A 20,779-nucleotide genomic window follows, 5' to 3' on the forward strand; every position below is an offset into this window, starting at 1 on the left:
GCACATGTACGCATGCATACATACACACAAACACACACACCATCCCATATGGCACTATTTTGTTGAGTTCAAATGGCATTTTAGCAACCACTGAAACAGTGCAACAAAATCCACACAGAAAGGCTTCTAGTGGCAAATTCTGTCCTTGTGTTTTGTTATTACAGGAGGTTTAAGAAACTGTAGGTGGCAGGTGGCATTTAATTTTTTCCCCTCCTGCTTTGGTCCTTGAAGTCAAGCACATGCAGTTTTAACAAGTTAAGACCATTTATAAAAAAAAAGGGATCAAGGGTCTCATGTAATACTCATGGCCCATAAAACAGTGGTCTCAAACACACACACACACACACAGAGAGACACACACAGTCAAATCACAAAAGAAAGGGGCTACTATAAAATTCAAGACTACAGTATTAATCAGCAAGGCAACAAAGAGCAAAGTTATAGTGCTTTAAATTTGATGTCTCCTGTATAAAAGGATTTCAGCTACCGAGTAGCAGTAAGACAAGTCAGTTTTAAACCTCTAGCACAAAGGGAAAAGACCTTTTTCTTGTTTGGGAGGAATGATTCAAAACCAGCAAGACTCCAGCATGAGGGGAGGGAAACAGTACAAACATTTTGCAGGAAGGGAATGGCATTGCTTGCTGCTGCTATCTGCTAAGAATTTTCCGTCTCGCCCCCCGCCCCCCACAATACATTTATACATAGGTGAAAAGGTATTTGCCCCATCTCTAAAGAATGTAAGAAGCCTGCTAGTTCACACCAAATGCTTGTCTCATCCAGAGACCCTGTCACACTACACAGTTATAGCCCTATGATTTCACTTTTAACTGCCATGTTTCAGTCCTACAGAAAGCTGGGATTTGCTATTGAGGGAAGGGCATTTTGGAGTCTCAACCAGCGGTCTCTATCTCTCTCCAGACTACAAACCCCTGTATTCCATAGGATGATGCCATGGCAGTTAAAGTGAAATAAAAATATTGTAAACATAGTCTGAAAGAGCCCCAGTATTCCACTCACAGCAGCTGTTTATGGGAAATCCACAAACAACTTATGAGCACAGTAATAATCTTTCCCCCAAAAGAGTGGTATATTCTGGAAGGGATGATACTAGTGTCACAAGTGATACTAGGAACAGAATACTGAAAATATGCTCACAATCTGAAAGTGGTACATTGATTCAGATTTAAAATGTAGTTTCTATAGCACATTCTCATAGACTCAGTGCATGGGAGATAAAAAGGGCTTTCTTAGTACAATTGTGATAAATGTGCAGTGGCTCCCCTGGTGGGGGATTCTGGGAAAGCTCATATTCTCAGCATGTGGCCTAGAGATGCATGCACATGTGCAGGCAGTCATCACATTATGCAGGACACCTTGCTGCTGGTCTAAAATACAATCATATAGATACCATATTTCACACCAGTTATTTGGGGCAGGTGCACTCTATTAAAGAAGCCAGGTTTGGCAAAAGCTTCTGGGGTTAGTACTTACTGCCTGGAACAAGGCACTGGTAAAACCAGGAGTAACTGCAGCATAGGAGTTCTTTTAAAAGCAAGGCTGTTCCTTGCAGTATTAAAAGGATGAGGTTACAAGTTCTGAAATGCCATCCGGAATAAGGCACCAGGCAGCAGTAAGGAAGGAAGGCAATAAAAGTGAAGGTCTGCATCACTTCCTTCTCAACTCACCCCCCTTCGAATGAGGTTGGAGTTCTAGATTAAGACACACATCTGAAAGGTTTTCCCCCACCCCCGTTGTGCTTCACACAAGCAGAGTTGTGAACTCCAGCTTGCTTGTTTTGTAAGTCAATCATACTGGGTTTGCATGCTTGTACAGGCCCAAGAACTTTGAAGATGGCAAGTTAGTTCTGGCCCTTGGCAAAAGCAGCCTTGAGTATGCCACAAAGTGTAACCAAACTGGAACAGGTGGTGAGAAATGAGGGACAAAATAGTCAGAGCCTACTATGATTCCCCCCCCCCCAAAAAAAACCCTGTAAGCAGAGCTTACAAAATTCCTCTTTGTTTATTACTACAATTCGTGAATCCTTCAGCCTACATAACCAATGACCACATGAGCCAGCAAAATTCTGGAACTTGCAATACAAACAAGGGAAGTTTTCCAAGCTCTGGAAGAAAGTGGTATGTTTGAAGCATGGGGTGACAGCTTTATGACTTGGGTATTCAGTATATCAGCTCTAGAGTTGTGGCTCATACTGGTGAGGATTGCTTGACACTATCTGTGGATGAATAGCTGGTCACCAGCTCACCCTAATGTATGAACACATGTGAAGCTGCTTTGTTCTGAGTTAGACCACTGAGCACCTGCGGCACTTCCTAAGCTGAAATTTTGTCCTGCTCTTCTACCTGCCAAATAACTAGCTAGCATGGAATGAAAGCAGGCTCATCTGCTTTACCACTGAGCCATACTTGCTTGGAGCAGGTGACCTGTTAACTCTTTCTAGCTCCAGCATCATATGAATTAATCTGGAACCCATAATGTCATTCAGTAAGAGGCTATGAAGAGGATAGCTTTAAAGATGTAAGGGATAACTAAGCAGTGCTGCGTGACTTTGTTCGAGCTGCAAGAAAAGATGGACTCCCAAATACCACTGCTTCAAGCTATAAAGAATGTTGTAATTCTGTGTTAAAAGAAATGAGGCACTGCAAGAAGGGTTCTTCCTACCTTTTACTCAGAACGATCTTTTGGATTTTTAGTTATCAGAGCCAAAATGTCTCCATGCTGACTATGTAAAATGCTTATTTGTTTATGTTATTCACTGAAATTGCTAGTAGATCTGTTTGTTATATATGTAGATAACCAAGACAACGCCTTATTGGGCAGGTGGACCCATTTGGAATTTTGATTAAAAGCCTCGCCAAAATGGCTGTCAATAGGGGTGGGTGGATGACATTGTGGAAGCAGCCCATGCAAAAACATCTGAGAAAAAGAAACTGATACAGCTAAAAGATGAGTTTCTAGGTTAGCAGGTGGCCTGGCTGCTGTTAAGCAACGTGCCACAGGGAGCACACATGGTGCCCATGGGCATTCTGGGGAAGGAAAATGATGTGGGTTGCTTGCAAGCCAGGTAATTTGTTTTCAACTTACACAAACTGGGGGGGGGGAGAGTGGGGAAATGCACCTATGAGGAAGCCCAGAGGGTCCATACTGAAACCTTTTGCCTTAAAACACCTAGACTAACAACTATTTCAACAGATGGATGCTTGGAAAGGAAGGGATAACAGATGCATTTGATCAGACTTCAAAATTATGAAGTCTTTAGCATCAAGATACTCATAATAATTATGGGCAATCATGGACCAAACAAGGCCCACAGTTGGCCTTCTCACTTGCATATATTTCTTTACCAGCTAAAGGGAACACTTCGACCACATGTCCCTCAGGAAAAAGGAGCACAATACATGCAAAGGTTTAAATGTCAGGGTCCCTAATATGTTCTTCCTGGAAAAGACAGATTGCTGGCATCAGGCTTCATGCCTTGGCCAACCTGTGAACATCAAGGAAGAGGGCTGGGGAAGTGAGCAGGTCCTTCATCCCTTGGCTTGCACCTACTGTTAACCAGAATGTGGAGGGCAATACCATGGAACAAGAAGATCCAGCTATGAGAAAAAGCAGGACATTCAAAACTGGGCACAACTGCAGAAAAGTGATACTCTGTGGTGGGCCAAAGAAGATTGAAAAGAGTTATTGAAATGGAAGAGGGCCAGAAGACAGGAAAAAACGAAGCCTGTTTTTCCAAGGAAGAGACCAGAACCTACACCCTGAATTAAACAGAAGCTGTTTCAGCAGAGCAGTTTACACAGAGTTGGATGGCTGCAGCAAGGCCAGTCAGCATCCATTCTTAGATGGGCCATTTTCTAAGTCAAGATGTAAGGAAGAGATCATAGTTTCTGCCTTCTGTCCCTGCTCCTCCTCACACAAAATTCTTCATGTCATCACCACCATCCCCGCCCAAAACAATGCAATAATGAATCATGAACTGTGTTAATTTTGGATGCTATGTTGGACAAGACAGGAGTGTATGCACTATCTGGATACTTTTGGTTTCAAATCAAAACAAGCATCAGAATGGTAAGAGGTGATAGTTTAGTCTGTCTTCATCCAGCCTGCTGTGATCAAAGCATTATTCGTTTCTTAAATGTCAGAGAATGTACTATTGTTTCCATATTAAAACACCAAACCGACCCCTTGCTAAGTCATATGATATTACCATGACAGAAGAGTTGATTTGTTTTGCAAGCGATAGCAGATCTGAGATTACAGGCTAGTCAGCTGCTTGGCACTGTTAAGTACGCTGTCTGCACAATCCATTTCATCTGGGGGAAAATCAAGTCTTGCCCCTGAACATGGCAAATCGATGGATTTAAAATTATTTTGGTGTGTGAGGCTTGCCTACATAGAATCATGCAGTGCTTGGACAAGTTCCCTTTTTTGGACATAGTGGCCAGGGGATTCTATGAGTTGTAGTGCAAAATGGAAAGAAAGAAACTTGTCTGAGCTCCAGTAGAGTGACACTTGCACATTGGAGAGAAGGCAGTGGCAGTGTCTAGGGCTCTGTCATAGAGGCACAAGTTGTCTTCCACCCCTCCCCCATACCCCAATTTTTTTGTGCAACAGCCGAGCTGCCAAAAAACAAAACAATAAAGGGTCTGGTGTGTTCTGCTTATTAAACATGTCCATCGGAAGTGATAGATTTGAAGCTTCATTTCCATGGAAACAGTCAGTAGTTGCTGTAACAATGGGAGTTTTACATGCTCAAAAGTTATTAGTCACCGAGTATTCAGAGGCAGCCTGGGGGTGGGAGGGAGATGGGGGAAGAGAAGAGGTCCTAGAGGTAAAATGATTCAGGTGAAAATTTTGTGGAGTCGTGGGTGGGTGATAGCGGAAAGAGAAGAATCTAGAAAAAACAGAGGAGACTGCAATAGAGGCACCTACCTCAGGCACCCTACCCTTCATATGATGCTTTTTTGTTCCTTTAAGAGACCAAAGTGTTGATCCCACAAAAGTAGAGGTGCAGCATCAGTGGGATACCTTAAAAATAAAAGCTAGGCCAGCCAATTAGTTTACAAAGATGGCGCAATCATTTTGAGCCCCACTTACAGAACAATTTGTGAAAATCAAGAGGTTTGCCCCATCTTTAACTAACTGGCCACAATGCAAGACATTGGTCTCTTCCATCTTTATGCCACTTGTTCCACTAACAGCAGTGTGAAATCTGTCCATTCCTACTTCCTTCAAAAAGATCAGATGGGGTGGAAGGAGGGAGAGCTAAGAAAAAAACAACAACCCAACCCAACAAAAACCAACATGAGGACCTGAGGTCAGACAATCCACCCATGCCCCTTGGCTTTAGTTCTCTGCTTTCTTGTTTTCATCTTTCGGTGGTGCTTCAGGAACCAGAACAACTTTCCCAACATTCTTCTTCTCCTGCATCTGCTTCATAGCATCCACAACCTTCAAAAAGAGAAGGGAGAGGAGATTCATTATATTCCTTAAGAGTAAGGTCTAACTCTTTTCACAGGCACTTCCCCCCCCCCCCCCTTTGGTCCTCTCCAGTGCCAGGGACCTCTATCAAGAATTGGGAGAAGGCCAAAGTCCCATCTAGTTCAGTATTTCCATATTTAGCACTGGTCAGACAAATGCCCAGCATGATGGAGAAAAGCCATCTCCTCTTTACTACTATTAGCTGGTAAATGGAAGTATCTATAACAACTAAAAATAAAACAGCCATGTTATGAGTCTAAATAAAATCCATAAAGGACTGCAATAGAACTCTGAACTACAGTGTACAGAACAGAAGCAAAGATAATGTGGGGGCCTTTCATTTTGCAGTTACAATTTTATTATTCCACCTTAACTCTCATGGTTCCATCCTAGGAAAGAGTGTTTAGAGAGCTCTAATGCCTCCCCAAACTATATATCCTAGGATTCCATAGGGTACAGCCATGGCAGTTTTTGTGTAGTGTGACATGACATGTAGTCTCATGAGAATCTTCATTCTACTTCTCTCAGTCTTGTTCTCTTTCTCCCTCTCCCCCCAAAACTGAGAAATTCCAAAAGCAGAGATCAAAAGCAGTCTGGATGCATCTCACAATGTGGCACCGAAAGGGAACATCTATAGAACCATCAAAGCATAGCAGGATTCCCACAACTGTGCTCTCCTGCTTGGCTAATGTAACATTTTTGCAGTCTCAGCTCAATCCTTGAAAGATACAATGAGAGAACAATGGAGGTACTCTGAAAAAGCAGAATTCAGTGCAGGACTCTATTTCAATGCCAGGGCAATGAACTGATCAAGGAGACTGACTTGGGAGCTTACATGGAGTGCTGCCGTTTCTCTGTTCCTTCCTTCTCACTCAAAAGGAACAGCTAATGCAAGAGGGAAGTGACTGTTTGACTCATCCATTTACTCACTCACTTTCTTTTCTCCCATCAGCATCATGGGATAACAAAATGCCAAGTCAGCCAGAGAAAGACTTCTTACTCCTCCTCATCTATTTTTTAAAAATTTCTTTAACAATCCAGACTGGCCCCTTAATGCTGTCATTCGGAACAACATTAAGAGTATACAGAAGTCGCGGCTTGCATTTAATATGATAATGGATGTCTCTGCTTCTGAGATTCACCACACACCCCTGAAGGAGTGTAGCATAATCCTCTGGCATTAGCCCCATTCTAATGCCATAAACTGTGTGCACAGTGTTTGTTTTTCTGAAAAGAGGGGTGCTAGAGAGGAAGGCTACATGGCAACAGACTCTTGTGGAGTCCATGAGACATAAGGAGAGCTTGCTGCTCTGCCACATACTCTCACCTGCTCAAAAGACCAAACAGAGTCCACTTTTGGCTTGATTTTGCCTTGATTGTAGAGGGCAATGAGCTTGGTGACCACACCATTTAGAAGTTCCACCTCATCATCCAGGTAGCCCAGGTGGTAGCCACAAACAGCTTTGTTAGAATGAAGCAGCTGCAATGCATTGATACTGAACTGGTTCCACCAGGTCTTTGCCATGGCCATCAGGTTCTTCCTTTGCCCTGTTAACAAGTTGGCTACACCTGCAAAGGTTAAGTATATCCAGGTTAACATTCATCAGTAAGTGCAATGGTGCCACGCTAGATGCTGTCTGACAGCAAGTCTTAACTTTCACCCTTCCAGGTGTTTTGGACTCCATCTCCCAATAATCTTTCACCACTGGCCATACTAGCTGGGGCTTCTGTAATTTGAAGTCCATAACACTAAAGGGTCCAAGGTTGAGAACCACTGTTCTACAAAACCCAGCATCAAGGCCACCCCTCAAGGTGACAATCTTGTTATTTCCCTACATTGATTGTTGCTTCTCAGCCAAACTAGTTTTGGGGATCCTTAATGTACTGCAGTTTAAGGTCAGTTTTAAAAAAAATGGCTCAGCTCTTTTAAGTTCAGAGCCCTTGCTATGGGAATAAGTCCTGGTGATGTTTTCATGTCATTGTGACCAGAATCCACCATCCTGTCTGCTTCACAGAAACACGGGCTGGCCATAGAAAGATGGTGCTTTAGTCTGATCTGCAAAGCCACATCTATCCAGGTGGGGAAAATATGATCCTAGGCCTGTATGAGATCCCCCAAGGCTGTTTTGTAAACTCTGACCTCTCTAATTTCCCAAATCATCATTTTCCTGTTCAAAAATAATAGCATAGCAGTTTCATTTATATACTGCTTCATGCCACACTAAGCAGTCTCTAAGTGGTCTAAAACTGTAAGCTAATTGCCCCCAACATGCTGGGTACTCATTTTTAATGACCTCGGAAGGATGCCAAGCTGAGTTGATCGTGAGCCCCTGACTGGGATTGAACTCACAAACCTTGTGGTTTGTGAGTGAGTGGCTGCAGTACTGGCATTTAACCACTGCATCCACCAGGGCTTCTATAAGAATGAATTGTTTCTTCTGGAAGCCTCCAGGAATTCATATTTTCAATAGGTTGTTGGTGGCCTGTTTAACATCAAAAGATGCCTAATTTTCAAAACCAGAACCAGACTTCCAGCAACTTCTGCTTTCTGCATTCTTTTTAATTGTTTTGCAGTTTTTTTCTTTGCCTTTTCTCTTATTTTTTTCTCTCTTTTTTCTTGACATGTTGTAAAGAGTCTGTGTGGCCCCAATGAAGGTCTAAGAACAGAAAACTGGCCTCCAAACCTACTAGAGAGCTACCTACCAGTTTCCTATCTTTGCCATATATATTCTTAGAAATTTATTAATTCTCAGATTCCAGAGCAGCCTTCCTGAATCTGATACCTTCTAGACAAACCAGGCTACCACTCCCCCATCTCCAATCAAACACATCCCATGGATGCTAGGATAGCTCTCTCAACAGGAAAAGACTTATTTTTTATCCCAGCAGGCTTTTGAGAACTGAAGGTTTGTAAAGAAATAACATTTAAGTGTATGTAGTGCTGTTTTAATAGTACTATTTTAATTACTTTTTAACATTTTGATTACAGTTGGCCCTTCGTATCTACAGGGTTTCCTGTAGATGGCAAATGTTGTGGGACCTCAAGTCCTGTTCTCTTCAATGGTGGTGTGACATGTGTGTGAGAGACCATGTTGATGTGGCACATGAATGTTTGCCATCTATGGGAAACCCTGTAGAAATGAAGGACCAACGTGAATGTGCCACTATGGAGGAGAATGGGGTGGGGCTATATTGGTAAGGATGAGCCGAATGTATATGCTTTACTGTTTCCAATGTCAATTTTAGTGTTACTTTCTTGTAAGTTTTAATGGTATTGCACTTACTACAATTTGTAAGCTGTTTGCGTCCCAGTTTGGGGGAAAAGGTGACCCTGAATTGTGCATTCGTTTGAGCACTGGATTATGACTCTGGAAATCAAGGTTCAGTTCCGCGTTTGGCTATGGAAACCCATTGGGTGACCTTGGGTGGGTCACATATTCCTAGCTCCAGAAAACCCTGTGAAAGGTTCATCTTAGGATCACCATAAGTCTGAAACGACCTGAAGTCACACAACAATACATACGTACATACATACTAGGGCCACTGAATGGGATATAATGGTATTTATATTCCAAGACATCTGGAGAAGGCCAGCAGCTTGGAAAGGGCTGTCCCAGAAGCTAAATCTTGGCAATACAAACTGAGCTTTATTTCCTGTGTTGTCACAGCACTCAGTACATGGCCAAAGGCACTTTCTTTGCAGGTTTCCTAAGATAGATCTTGTGGGATCCTAACGGCAACAACACCATAAACAGGATGCTTTCTTACTCACCGTAGGTGACTAGTTTGCCCATTGGTTTCAGGAGATTAAAGCCTTTTGTGGTATCTGAGCCCCCTAGGGGGTCCAAGACCACATCTACACCTAGGAAAAGGAAGAGGGGGGAAAAGCAATCAGCACGGTTTTACTAGGAAAACCCTTTATCTTTCCCCACTAGAATAGAAACAAAATACCACATCTGAAGTTTCCATTTTTTACTATCTTTAACATATTGTCATTTTGAAGGACATTTCCAAAACAGCAATGCTTAGTCTTGATTAAAAGGAAAAGTACAGCTACAATGTATAGTGTTTGCTTGGTCAAACAGGGCAGCATACCTGTTTGACCAAAATGAAAAGGGCGATGTCTCAATTTTACTTTTTTTTTCTCTGCCTAGCATGGACAGTATGGGTTGGATCCAGATTTAGTTAGAATAAACCCAGTGAAATGGATGGGACCAGCTAGCTATGCCTAAACTGAGTCCAACTGATTTCATTGGGTTTGCTTTCACTATGACTAAATCTGGATCCAAACCTGCGTGTTTCGCTTACGACTGGAGGCAACTGGATTTTATATTTTCTGAAGTGATGGAATCTAACTTTATGCCTTTGCTGATTCCACTGAGTCCTAGATATAACCTGCTAGACACCTACAGATCCTTATCCATTTATGTCTGCAACTTCTTCACTCCATTTTAAAATGCACCCTTACACAATTATAACACTTTGATAGCACTTTAACTGCCATTGCTCTATCCTATGGAATACTGGAATATGTAGTCCTATCTGGTGTTATTCTCTTCTTATGTTGTAGTTCAGGAGCAAGAGTAGAGTTCTCTAGTGGAGAATTTTAAGAATGACTGAATTTGCATGAATAACTAAGATCCTGTTAATTGGGAAAGCCCTACCAAATATGTAATTCTGACATTTTATAAACTCATGTCAAGAATGCTGGGAATTGTGATTTGGTGTTAGTACTGAGAATTCATTGTTGGATATCTCTAACCCACTTTATAAAATGATAATATACAAGGCTCTCTTTAGTACCAGGAGTGTAAGAAATTTCATCTCCCTCCCCTGCTTCCTAACTTCCTCTACTCAGTCTTTGTCACTGACCTTTGGGGGAGATTTTCCGGACCTCTGCCACATAATCAGCAGCCCGATAGTCAATAGGGTGGGTGACCCCATTTTCCTTGAGGGACTCATGCTTAGAGGCAGAGGCTGTGCCAAAAACAGTGACGTTTTCTACCGTTTTGCAGAGCTGTACTGCAGCAGTTCCTACTCCACCTGCAAAGAGAAAGAAAGAAAGCCAAATGAGCATGGAAACAATGGGGAAGGCCCTGACCCATTGGTAGGAAGATACAATGCTGCTATCCTACTCAGTCTAAATGATGATGGCAATTTGCTCCTTATTCCAAAGAAAGTACATGGCCAGGTTCTTTAGACAGTGGATATTGTCTCGGCTCAAAGTACATGAGAAGCAAGGCAGGCTGGTGAGGCATGTAGCACATCCTTTCTGAATTTCACAGTTCACCAGAGTTCATCACTTTCCACGCCTGAATTTGTGTATTTCTATTCCAACCTAAATTAAATCAATGAGCGATGTTCTCTGCAGTACTATGAAATGAACAAAGCCTCAAGACATCATTTATGTTATACATAATGCTATACATTTAAACTATTTTGACATGGCTTAACTTGCTTTATTTTCCTCCCTGCTTTAAAAAAGGAAGCCTGGAAGTTGCATTTTTCATGAATGAGTGGTAAGAATTTTTTGGCACAGAAGTATAGAGGACATGTACTACAATTTCTATCATCCCTGGGCTTTGGCTATGCTAGCTGGTCCTGACACTAGAGTTCCATCTCTATTTTAGAGGTTCCTTGTCCCTTTACAAAACTACAATTCACAAAATGTGAATGCTATGGCAGCTTAACAGAATACCACTTTCTCATATCTAATTTGGAGGAGTGGTTAGAGTAGCGCACTATGAACGGAAAGACCCAGATTCAAATCCCCCCTCCCAATGAAATTTTGTGTGTGATCTTGGTCCAGTAACTTTCTCAGCCTAACCTACTTCACCATGTTGCTGTGAGGTTCAGCCTTGCATGCCACCTTGAGCTTCTCATCGGAAAGGTGAGATATAAATATAATAAATTAGAGGTGGGCAATTGTAGTTCTCAAAATATTTGGGGCTTACAATTCCTATACTGCCACGCCACTGCTTATGCTAGTTAAGGCTAGTGTGAGATGAAAGCCAAAAACATCTGGAGGGCCTGTAATGCTTGTACCTGTAATGAATTAACAATACCAGAATCATAGAGTTGGTAAGTGCTTTAGAGAAAATCTAATTCACCCCCTTCCCTACTCAGGGTAGGCTGTGATGCAACTACAGTGACATCCTGGCTCCATCTTCCACATGGCAGCTTTTCAGCTACAGTATTTGGGTACTCTTACTATGATCTCCCCTCAATCTCTTAACACTGCAAGAAGGAAGAGACAGAATCCAAGAGCCATTTTGCTATCATCTTTCATGGTTTTCACCATGGTTCACTGACACAAAAGGATAAATTCTTCTTACCTGCTGCCATGTGGACAAGGACACTCTGGTTGGGCCGCAGGTTGCCAAAGTCAAAAAGGACCATGTAGGCTGTGATGTAATTGACAAGAAAGGCGGCAGCTTCTTCAAAGCTCATCCCTTCTGGCATTGGAAATGTCTGATTGGCTGGGACTGTCACTATTTCCTGCCAGAGACCAGATCTGGCCATCACCATCACCTTATCACCCACCTGGTGTAATAGAAAAGGACAGTCAAGATTCATGGATCCAAGCTCAAATGGACGGATATCACAAGTTAGATTCTGTACCCTACACAGATGTGGCTGGTGAATCCATTGCACTGGAGTCAGGCACGTAGCCAGGATTTTGGGAAGGGGGGGTCCAGACTAAGTGCCGCCATTATAATGTTGCTTGGGTGTGACAGCACAGCGGCATGCACCATTCATTGTATCTAACAGAAGGGGGGGTCCAGACCCCACAGACCCCCCCCTTGGCTACGTCCCTGCTGGAGTGCCTCTGGAAGGCAATGGACTTGCCTCCTATGGAGAAACATAGAAGAAGCAAATCCACTTTTACAACCAGTCATTGCATAGCTGCTCTAGGAGCACTCTTGGTGTTGGACCTTATTCCAACAGAGGCTGGGTACCAGGGACATTCCCATACAACTCAAAGCAGCTGTGGAAGAAACACTCATAAAACTGAAAATGAATTCTTCGCCTGATATGACAATGGATCCACTAGCATCCCACCCCCAAGACAAATGGAGAATGCTAACTTTTTCATTACCGTGGTCCCTTGGTAATCTGGTGAGATTTGTTTCCAGGACCTCCAATGGATACCAACATCCACTGATGCTTAAAAAGTCCCATTATATGCAATGGTGTGCTAGTAAAAGGGTGTCCCTTATATCAAATGGCAAAATCAAAGTAGGCTTTTTGAAATTAAAAAAAAATCTAGTCATGGATGTTTGAATCCCTGTATGCAGAATTTGTTGATCTGGGTGGCCAACTGTACAATAGCTCCACTAGCTGCCAGTCTGTTTCTGGCCACAGACCTACTGTATAAGGCTCAAGGCTCAGGCCATCTGAATGGCCATATCTTCCAATAATGCTGCCCAAGCTCCATGATTTTTGGGAGAGACCTTCATTCAGTTTTGTCACCTCCCCAGGCAAATTAGCTGGAAATGCAGGGAAAGGCCTTTTCTGCAACTGCTCCCAGATTCTGGAATTCCCTTCATAAACTGAATTCTCACTATAGAAATAATTTAGGTTGACACCACTTTAATTGCCATGGCTCAATGCTATGGAATATTGGGATTTGTTGTTTTGTGAGACATTTAGTATTCTGTCAGAGAGCGCTAGTGCTACAACAAACTAAATATCCCAGGATTCCATAGCACTGAGTCATGGCAATTAAAGTGGTGTCAGCCTGCATTATTTCTGCAGTGAGGATGCAGCCCTAGAGAGACCAGACTGGCTCCCTGTTATTGTCCTTTTAACAACAACAACAAAATCTTTCTAATCCAACAGGCTTTAGCAATTTTACTGTTTTTCAATAAAGGGACTATTTAGGGTGATATACTTTTTAAAAAAATGTTTTAAACTGTTACAAATGGTTTTAATTTTCTTGTTTGTTTACTATTGTTTTAATAATAACTTCTCGTAATTTTAACCATGCATGTTTTCATTTCTAATTTGTTTCAGTTTGAGTCCCAGTTTGAAAAGATGAGACATACTAAATAAAGCGAGAGGGCTTCTCTTGTTTGGTGTGTACAGTTATTGCACGAATTTCCATGAATCCTTGATAAAAGGAATGTGCGTTCTGTGCATTCTGCATTCTTCCAAAGAGAATTTCAAAAGAACAGCAGGTTGATTTTTTAAATTTCAGAGCTATGTTTTAATACCCTGAAAGAGGTGTGTGCCTGTGAGCTAGGGGCAGTTCTTTGCAATGTTTATGTAGTATTAGTGCTCTCTAGATGAAAAGTAGGGAAGCTCTGGACCTCCAGATGTTTTGAACTCCTCCAAGCCCCACACTTCCCAAACCATTGCCTATGCTGGTTTGGACTTCTGGAGAGTCAAATGTTCCCCACTCCTGAGCTAATACATTAAAAATAAAATAAAATAAAATAAATGAAGTTCAAGTAATTTAATTTGAACTGTGCTTAGTACCATGGCATAGCTACAGTGAGTTCCTTATTTAGAAAATAGAACTAGATCATGACGTAAACTCAAATAATAATTTGGTACATTTAGGTCAAACACAGCATATGAAGGGTGAAAGATAATATGCAATAATAACAACAACAACAACAACAACAATTACAGTGGACCCTTGTTATACGCTGGGATTTGGTTCCAAGATCCCCCGTGTATAACAAAATCTATGGATGCTCAAGTCTCATTAAATATAATGACATAGCAAAATGGTGTCCCTTATAAAAAATGGAAAATCAAGGTTTGACTTTTGAAATTTATACTTTTTTTGAACATTTTCAAACCATGTATGCTTGAATCCTTGTATAAAAAATCAGTGTATAAGAAGGGCCGACTGTATATTTATTTGTATCCTGCTCTTTCCCCAGGACTGGGACTCAGAGTGGCTTCACAGCATTAAAAACAGTACAATTAAAAACATTTTTTAAAAATCTAAATATCTAAAAAGGAGTCTGAAAGAGAAAAAAAGAAAAATACTTCTTTCATCCTTTGAAGACTCTCATGCAGACGCCCAGAAATGAAAAGACATAAAAATTATGAACCTATTCTCACCCATTATTTTTAGCTGATTTGAAAAAGATGGCCACATCACAAGCTAAAGTCTGCAGAATATGAAGTGTGGCTTACACAGCATTTGCTGCAAGGGAAGGGGCCCAACTCCAAGGTTTTTTTTTATTGTCTTTGTGTGTATGTGCCAGCCAGCATGGCGTAGTGGCTTGAATACTGAACTATGACTCTGGCCATCAGGGTTCAAATTGCCATGCAGCTATGGAGACCAACTGGGTAACCTTAAGCAAATCATATTCTCAGCTTCAGAGAAAGGCAAAGACAAACTCAGGAAAACAAATCTTGCTGAGAAAACCATGTGATAAGTCTGCCGCAAATTGGAAACATGGAGGCACACAACAATAACAACAATGTGCCTTCAAGTCACCTGTCAGTTTAAGGCAATCCATAGGGTTTCCTTAGGCAAGGAATACTCAAGAGGTTGTTTTGACAGTTCCTTCCTCTGAAACATAACCTATAGCACCTACAATGACAAGTACTAAACAGGGTTGACCTTGCTTAGATTAATCTAAGACCATACTGGATTCGGTGCCTTTAAGGAATTTAGGCCCTAACTTTAGGCAATGCTTTTTTCCAGGTAGTATTCCACTGGCCCTGGACAGAAACAGGATATTCAACAAAACAGATACTGTATAGGGAAGTTGTACTCCACCAGATGTTATTGAGTTCCAGCTTGGATCAGCCCCCATTCAGCATTGGCAAGATCCCCGGAATATAGGAATTGTATTCCAACAGCATCTGGAAGACCACAGATTTTGCACTCTGAACTAGTTGGGCCTTTAACTCCTGTTTTGCAGGGAGCGTGTCTGAAACCCTGCTCATGACTAGCAAGAAAGAGACCTAGGCTGCAAATGACATTTGCCTTCATTCCTCAAATTTGCAACAGTGCAGCTGTGTAAAAATTAAGAAACACAGTTCAAGCATCCAAAGAAAAGGGGGCAAGCAAAGCTATCAGGGGAATGCAAACAAAGCAAATAGAAGTCTAGCTGTTACTGAATTTCAGTGACTCACTCTCTGCAATGCTATTCAGGAAAATTTCATTAATTCTTATTGAGAGGCAATGCCCTCACTCTGTCTCTCCTTGTAGCTACACTCCATATTGGGGAAGGACACAGGGAGGGGAATGGGGCAACAAAAGCAACAGATGTATTGGGGTTCTACTTGAAGTTGGCCCACTATTAACACCCAAAAATCCTTCCCTCATAACCTGAAATGTGTGAGAAAGGCTGTTCTTATTATCAGTGAGAGGAAAACACTGCCCATGCTCAGTACTACATTGTACATTCCATAGCTGACCCTGGGATCGTTTAAAAAAAAGCTCTAGCGCCCATGGGTCATGGGGAGGGGAAAAAAACACAACTGTGGAAGCATGCTGCAATTTACATAGGCTAAGCAGCTCATAACTGACTCTGGTAGTCAATGAATCAAAGGTCAACCAACATTGTCAGAAGGGCAGGGCGGAGCTGGAAGCTACTCAAAGGTATTCCCAATATGCTCCAGTTGCGTTTGTTACACTGAAAGAAAGCTGATAAGATGTATGTTCAAGGAAGCATTTCTTTTGACACAATTCATAACAGATTTAAAAAACTCAACACCACATGGAGCTGTGACACTTTTCTCAGTTAACCTACTCCAACAGAAGATTAAAATGGGAAATTAGGAAATTGCTCATTTTTTAAACTGAGCCAGTACAGTATAGTGGTTTGAATATTGGATTAGGACTTCGAGAGACCAGGGTTTGAATCCCCACTCAACAATCAAATTCCACTGGGTGACATTAGGCAAGTTACACTCTCTCAGAAGAAGGCAATGGCAAATCCCCTCTGAACAAATGTTTTCATGATAATCCAAGGATAGGGTCACCATAAATCAGAGATAATTTAAAGGCAAGTAACAATGACACATTATAAGATAGGTCTAATAGTACTGGAGGCTGCCTGTGATCTGAGTAGGACCAAGATGGGCCTTGCCTCTGCTTGGACAATGAAATTCCTAGTGATTGGTTACTAGTTAAGTTTCAAAACCCAAATAACCAAGATGTGATTACCACTTATCCACTAGACCAGAGTGAGCTGCTTCCAAGGGCCTTAAGGACTTAAAAGATTGTACACACCCACCCTCAGTCATTTTCAGCTCCAATGACCCTCCCCCCACCCACCCCAATTTTGGTCCTTAAAGTGGCCAATTACACCCCAAGAAGCAGATTTTTGACCATTTGAGGGGAGGACCACGTGTTAGGTTACCCTTTCTTCGCCCCGCTGCTAACTAGGAGAATAAGAGTTTCATTCCAGGACATCTGGTGGGTGCCCAATTGGAAGAGACAACATACTGAAGGTTTACAAATGAGGCTGAGAATTGCCATTATGCCTTCATTGTAAATCTGTGCTGCCGCTAGTTAGCTGATGACATAAGCCCAAATGTCCAGGTAAACCAGTGTTTCTCCAAACTGTGTTCCCAGATATGCTGGTATTTCCTCAGTTAGGTGATAAGTAAGGCACTCGCACACTTACTCTCTCTTCCTAATTTTTCTCTACAGTGAGCAAGTGGGGAAGAATGCTCTCAAGATCCCCTCAGTGTACTCTGGGCAATGGTGACTATCAACATGCTCAAGAGGAAACAACGGTATATACAGTGGTCCCTTGGTATCCACTAGGGTTCTGTTCCAGGACCCACCATTGATACCAAAATCCGTGGATACTCACATCCCATTAAATACAATGACATAGTAATATGGTGTCCCTTATATAAACCACTACAATCAAAATCAAAGTTTGCTTTTTGGAATTTATATATGTATTGCATGGATACAGAGGCCTGACTGTAGTGGTTTATCTCCCAGAATCTTCTGCTGTTACATACAGGGTGGGCTGTAGATTGACAAGGGGCCTTCCACAGATTAGAAGAGTTGCCAAAACAAAAGCTGGAGACATCTTGTTCCCTTAAAGGTTGTTCAGGTTTCGCTTGTCAAGCAACCAGGTAACAAACAACATCTGCTCTTCTATACAACCATTAAAGGAACAGGAACCCTCTCCAGTTTTAACCCTGACAATCCTAGAAATTAGGCCATTTAGTGGGGAAAGCAGCTAATTTAAGTCCTTAGGCCCTAGATTGCTCCCTTGCCATAGCCATGTTTTCATTAAAGGGGAATAATAATGAAATATTGGCTTCTTTTACACACAGACATACATGCACACAAAATACTAAGAGTGGTTAGATGGGTGGGCTGCTGGAGGTATCTGTGGAAACAATATATCCTTCTGGCACAGCTTCCAGATTTCCGCCTGCCTGCCATGCACCTCTCCTGCTGAAAGAAAACACAATCGCTTCCTCTGCAGAGGGGAAATCCTGTGTTTATCTGGCTCTAGTATCATTGTGGCCTGGTATCCTTCACCTTCTGCATGAACCTCCCACTCCAGCACTCTAGCCTTGGATGCAGTGTTTAAGGCCAAACAGCAAAGTTCATGCTGGCTTATCCAAATGAGTTAAAAGCAATGGAGTCAAGTTTCCAGAGCTATACAATAAGCCCTATTCAACCAGAATCTTTTGGCAGGCAAAGCGGAGATGAGCCCATTGGCTTCAGCCTTTTGTTAAGTCTTCATCACCCATCCATTCAGCCACTGTACATATTAGGGGCTGAACTTCTGCAAGGAAGGCATCTTTATTTATTAGTTTATTTTCTTTACTTGAGAAGGCTCCTTGTATAATTTAGAACTCTGGAAAATCAGGGTGCTGAATCACAGCAGTAAATAGGGTTGCCAGAGTGAAAACTGGAGAGGGTTACTGTACTTCTAACGGGTTTGTAGAAGTGCCAATTTCAGCAAGTAACAAGTTGTTACCAAGTTGTGTGACAACTGCTTGCTGAAAATCCCTCTTCTATATAACCATTAAAATTACAGGAGACTCCACCAGTTCTTACTCTGCCAACTTTGTAAGTAAAGGAAGCCCAGAATGTGAAGAACTGTGGGCATAAGCGATTAGGAAGCACTGCTAATGGGCTTCCTAGTCTCTGTCTGATGTAATTTTCATCGGAACTTGGAAACACTGCTTTTGGGCACTGTTAACTCCCAAAACAATCCAGCCCACGGTGACTCTGGGAGCTATGCTTAAATCCAATTGTAATCTACTGAGACAATGGGAACTTGGTAAACAGACTCAAAGATAAATTTATTTGAAGTTAAAGGTTTTCATGGCCAGCATCCATGGTTTTTTTGTTTGGTTGGTTGGGTTTTTTGGGCCATGAGGCCATGTTCTAGAAGAGTTTCTTCCTGCTGTTTCACCAGCAGCTGTGGCTGGCATCTTCAGAGAATGCTGGCATGGAAGAGAGTGGGGTATATATACACCTGAGGTTGAGGGGAAGTGATTTGCATGTTGATCTGTGTACTCTTCTGTGTATTGTTCAGGCGACCAGTCCTGAAAAACACCAAAATTAAGACCCAGCCCATGCAAATGAAAACCACCCAGGGACAATGGATCATTAATTAATTAGACACCGGGAGGCCTTGCCATTTAACAACAGAACAATACACAGATCAACATGCAAATTACTTCCCCTCAACCAACAGAGTGAGTGTGTGTGTGTGTGTGTGTGTGTGTGTGTGTGTGTATCCCACTCTCCGTAGCTGCTGGAGAAATGTCAGGAAGAACCTCTTCTAGAACATGGCCTCAAACCTGAAAAATCCATAAAAAAACTATACATTTATTTATTTTAATTGGTCTCCTCTCTACTTGGAAGTAACAGTGGAGGTAAGCCTCCCAAGAAATTTGAAGTTGAAGGCTTTTATAGCAGTTTTCAGTGGGTTTTCCAGACTATGTGGCTGCATTCTGGAAGCATTTATTCCTGACACTTTGCCTATATCCGTGGCTGGTATCTTCAAAGGGTGAAGATACCAGCCACAGATACAGGTGAAACTTCAGAAATAAAAGTAACATTTACAAACTTTAATTCTAATCGGAAACCAAGAGAACACTGGATGGGCAAGCTCAATCTTGGGAGACCCAGGTTCAAATTTCAACTCAGCTATGGATTTGCTGGAAGGAGAGGTAACCTCTATTCCTCAACTACAAAATTTACTTGGAGAAACAATCCATCTTCTCATTCAGCTTTACACGCGTCAAGAGAAGGGCAAATTTGTATTTTACAAAACAAAGCTTTAATCAGAATACAAATACAAAACCATTCACAATACAAATTAGCATTATTACTCCACTTGGACTGCCATGGTTCTGTCCTATGGAATCCTGGGAAATTATGGGAAGATAGAATTCTCAGCCAAAGAGTTCCAGTGCCTCACCAAACTACAGACCCCAGGATTCCACAGAATGGAGCCAAGGCAATTAAAGTGGAATAATAGTGCTGTAATTGTGTAGTGTAACCAGGCCCAAGAAGTCAATATAGTACAGTACTAGCAGATTTTGTGAAACTACCATAGCTACCAGCTGAATATGGTTGACTCATATTATAAGAGTTGTAAATTAAGAAAAATATCTGACCAGTTTTGTGAACAAAGGTGAAAGTGCTGGTTTAAGACATGCTTAGGCCCTAAACTCAATCAAGTGAATAAGAAACTACACAGCAAGAATTTTTTAAAGAAGTGTATTATTCTAAGCTAGGGAGAAGAATTCTATTGTTTTCTATTTAAAGTCACTCCATAATCCATTTGTATAGTCTATGCATAAATCAAGCACTGACAGAGGAATGGAAGTCCAGCCACCCATCAATCTTAATGGTGAGGAAGGTACTGCAGTCAGCCCTCCATTTTTGCGGGGATCCATTCCACCCCCCCGCGCAAAAATGGAAACTCACCTATATTCAAGCCCCATAGGCTTGAATGAGGCATGTGCCCACAAATGAGTGCAGCAGGGCATGTGCTGCGGGGAGCACCTCATTGAAAATAACGGAAGTTGCCCTTCCATAAATATTCAAGATCATGGACTTTAAGTCCGTGAGAAAGGAGGGGCAACTGTATACCACTTTCTTGGAGCATAATGAAACCTTCCATAGTGGTAAGTGTTCAAAGATATAGCTGTGTTAGTCTGTAAAATCAGTATATAGAGTGATTTTGTAGCACCTTTAAATTAACTGGAAGAAAAAAGTGGGCAGCTTTCCTAGACTTAAGTCTACTTCTGTAGATGCATATGGAGGAAATGCATCTGAGCAAGCAGACTTTAGTCTATAAAAGCTCATGCT

General features: G+C 41.9%; 1 protein-coding gene across 1 annotated transcript in view; it reads right to left on the minus strand.

The window, feature by feature from the left end:
• Positions 1–208: 208 nt before the first annotated feature.
• The window catches only part of VAT1 (vesicle amine transport 1), a 36,089-nt gene continuing 15,518 nt past the window's right edge, over positions 209–20,779 (minus strand). Inside the window, exons 2-6 of the mRNA XM_042472319.1 lie at positions 11,835–12,042; positions 10,372–10,542; positions 9,272–9,361; positions 6,827–7,068; positions 209–5,469 (exon numbers count right to left, since the gene is read on the minus strand). Of these exons, the coding sequence (XP_042328253.1) occupies positions 5,365–5,469; positions 6,827–7,068; positions 9,272–9,361; positions 10,372–10,542; positions 11,835–12,042 (816 nt within the window). The 3' untranslated portion in view covers positions 209–5,364. The remainder of the gene's footprint in view (positions 5,470–6,826; positions 7,069–9,271; positions 9,362–10,371; positions 10,543–11,834; positions 12,043–20,779) is intronic.

The sequence above is a fragment of the Sceloporus undulatus genome, chromosome 6, assembly GCF_019175285.1.
Source record: "Sceloporus undulatus isolate JIND9_A2432 ecotype Alabama chromosome 6, SceUnd_v1.1, whole genome shotgun sequence".
Taxonomy (NCBI): Eukaryota; Metazoa; Chordata; class Lepidosauria; order Squamata; family Phrynosomatidae; genus Sceloporus; species Sceloporus undulatus.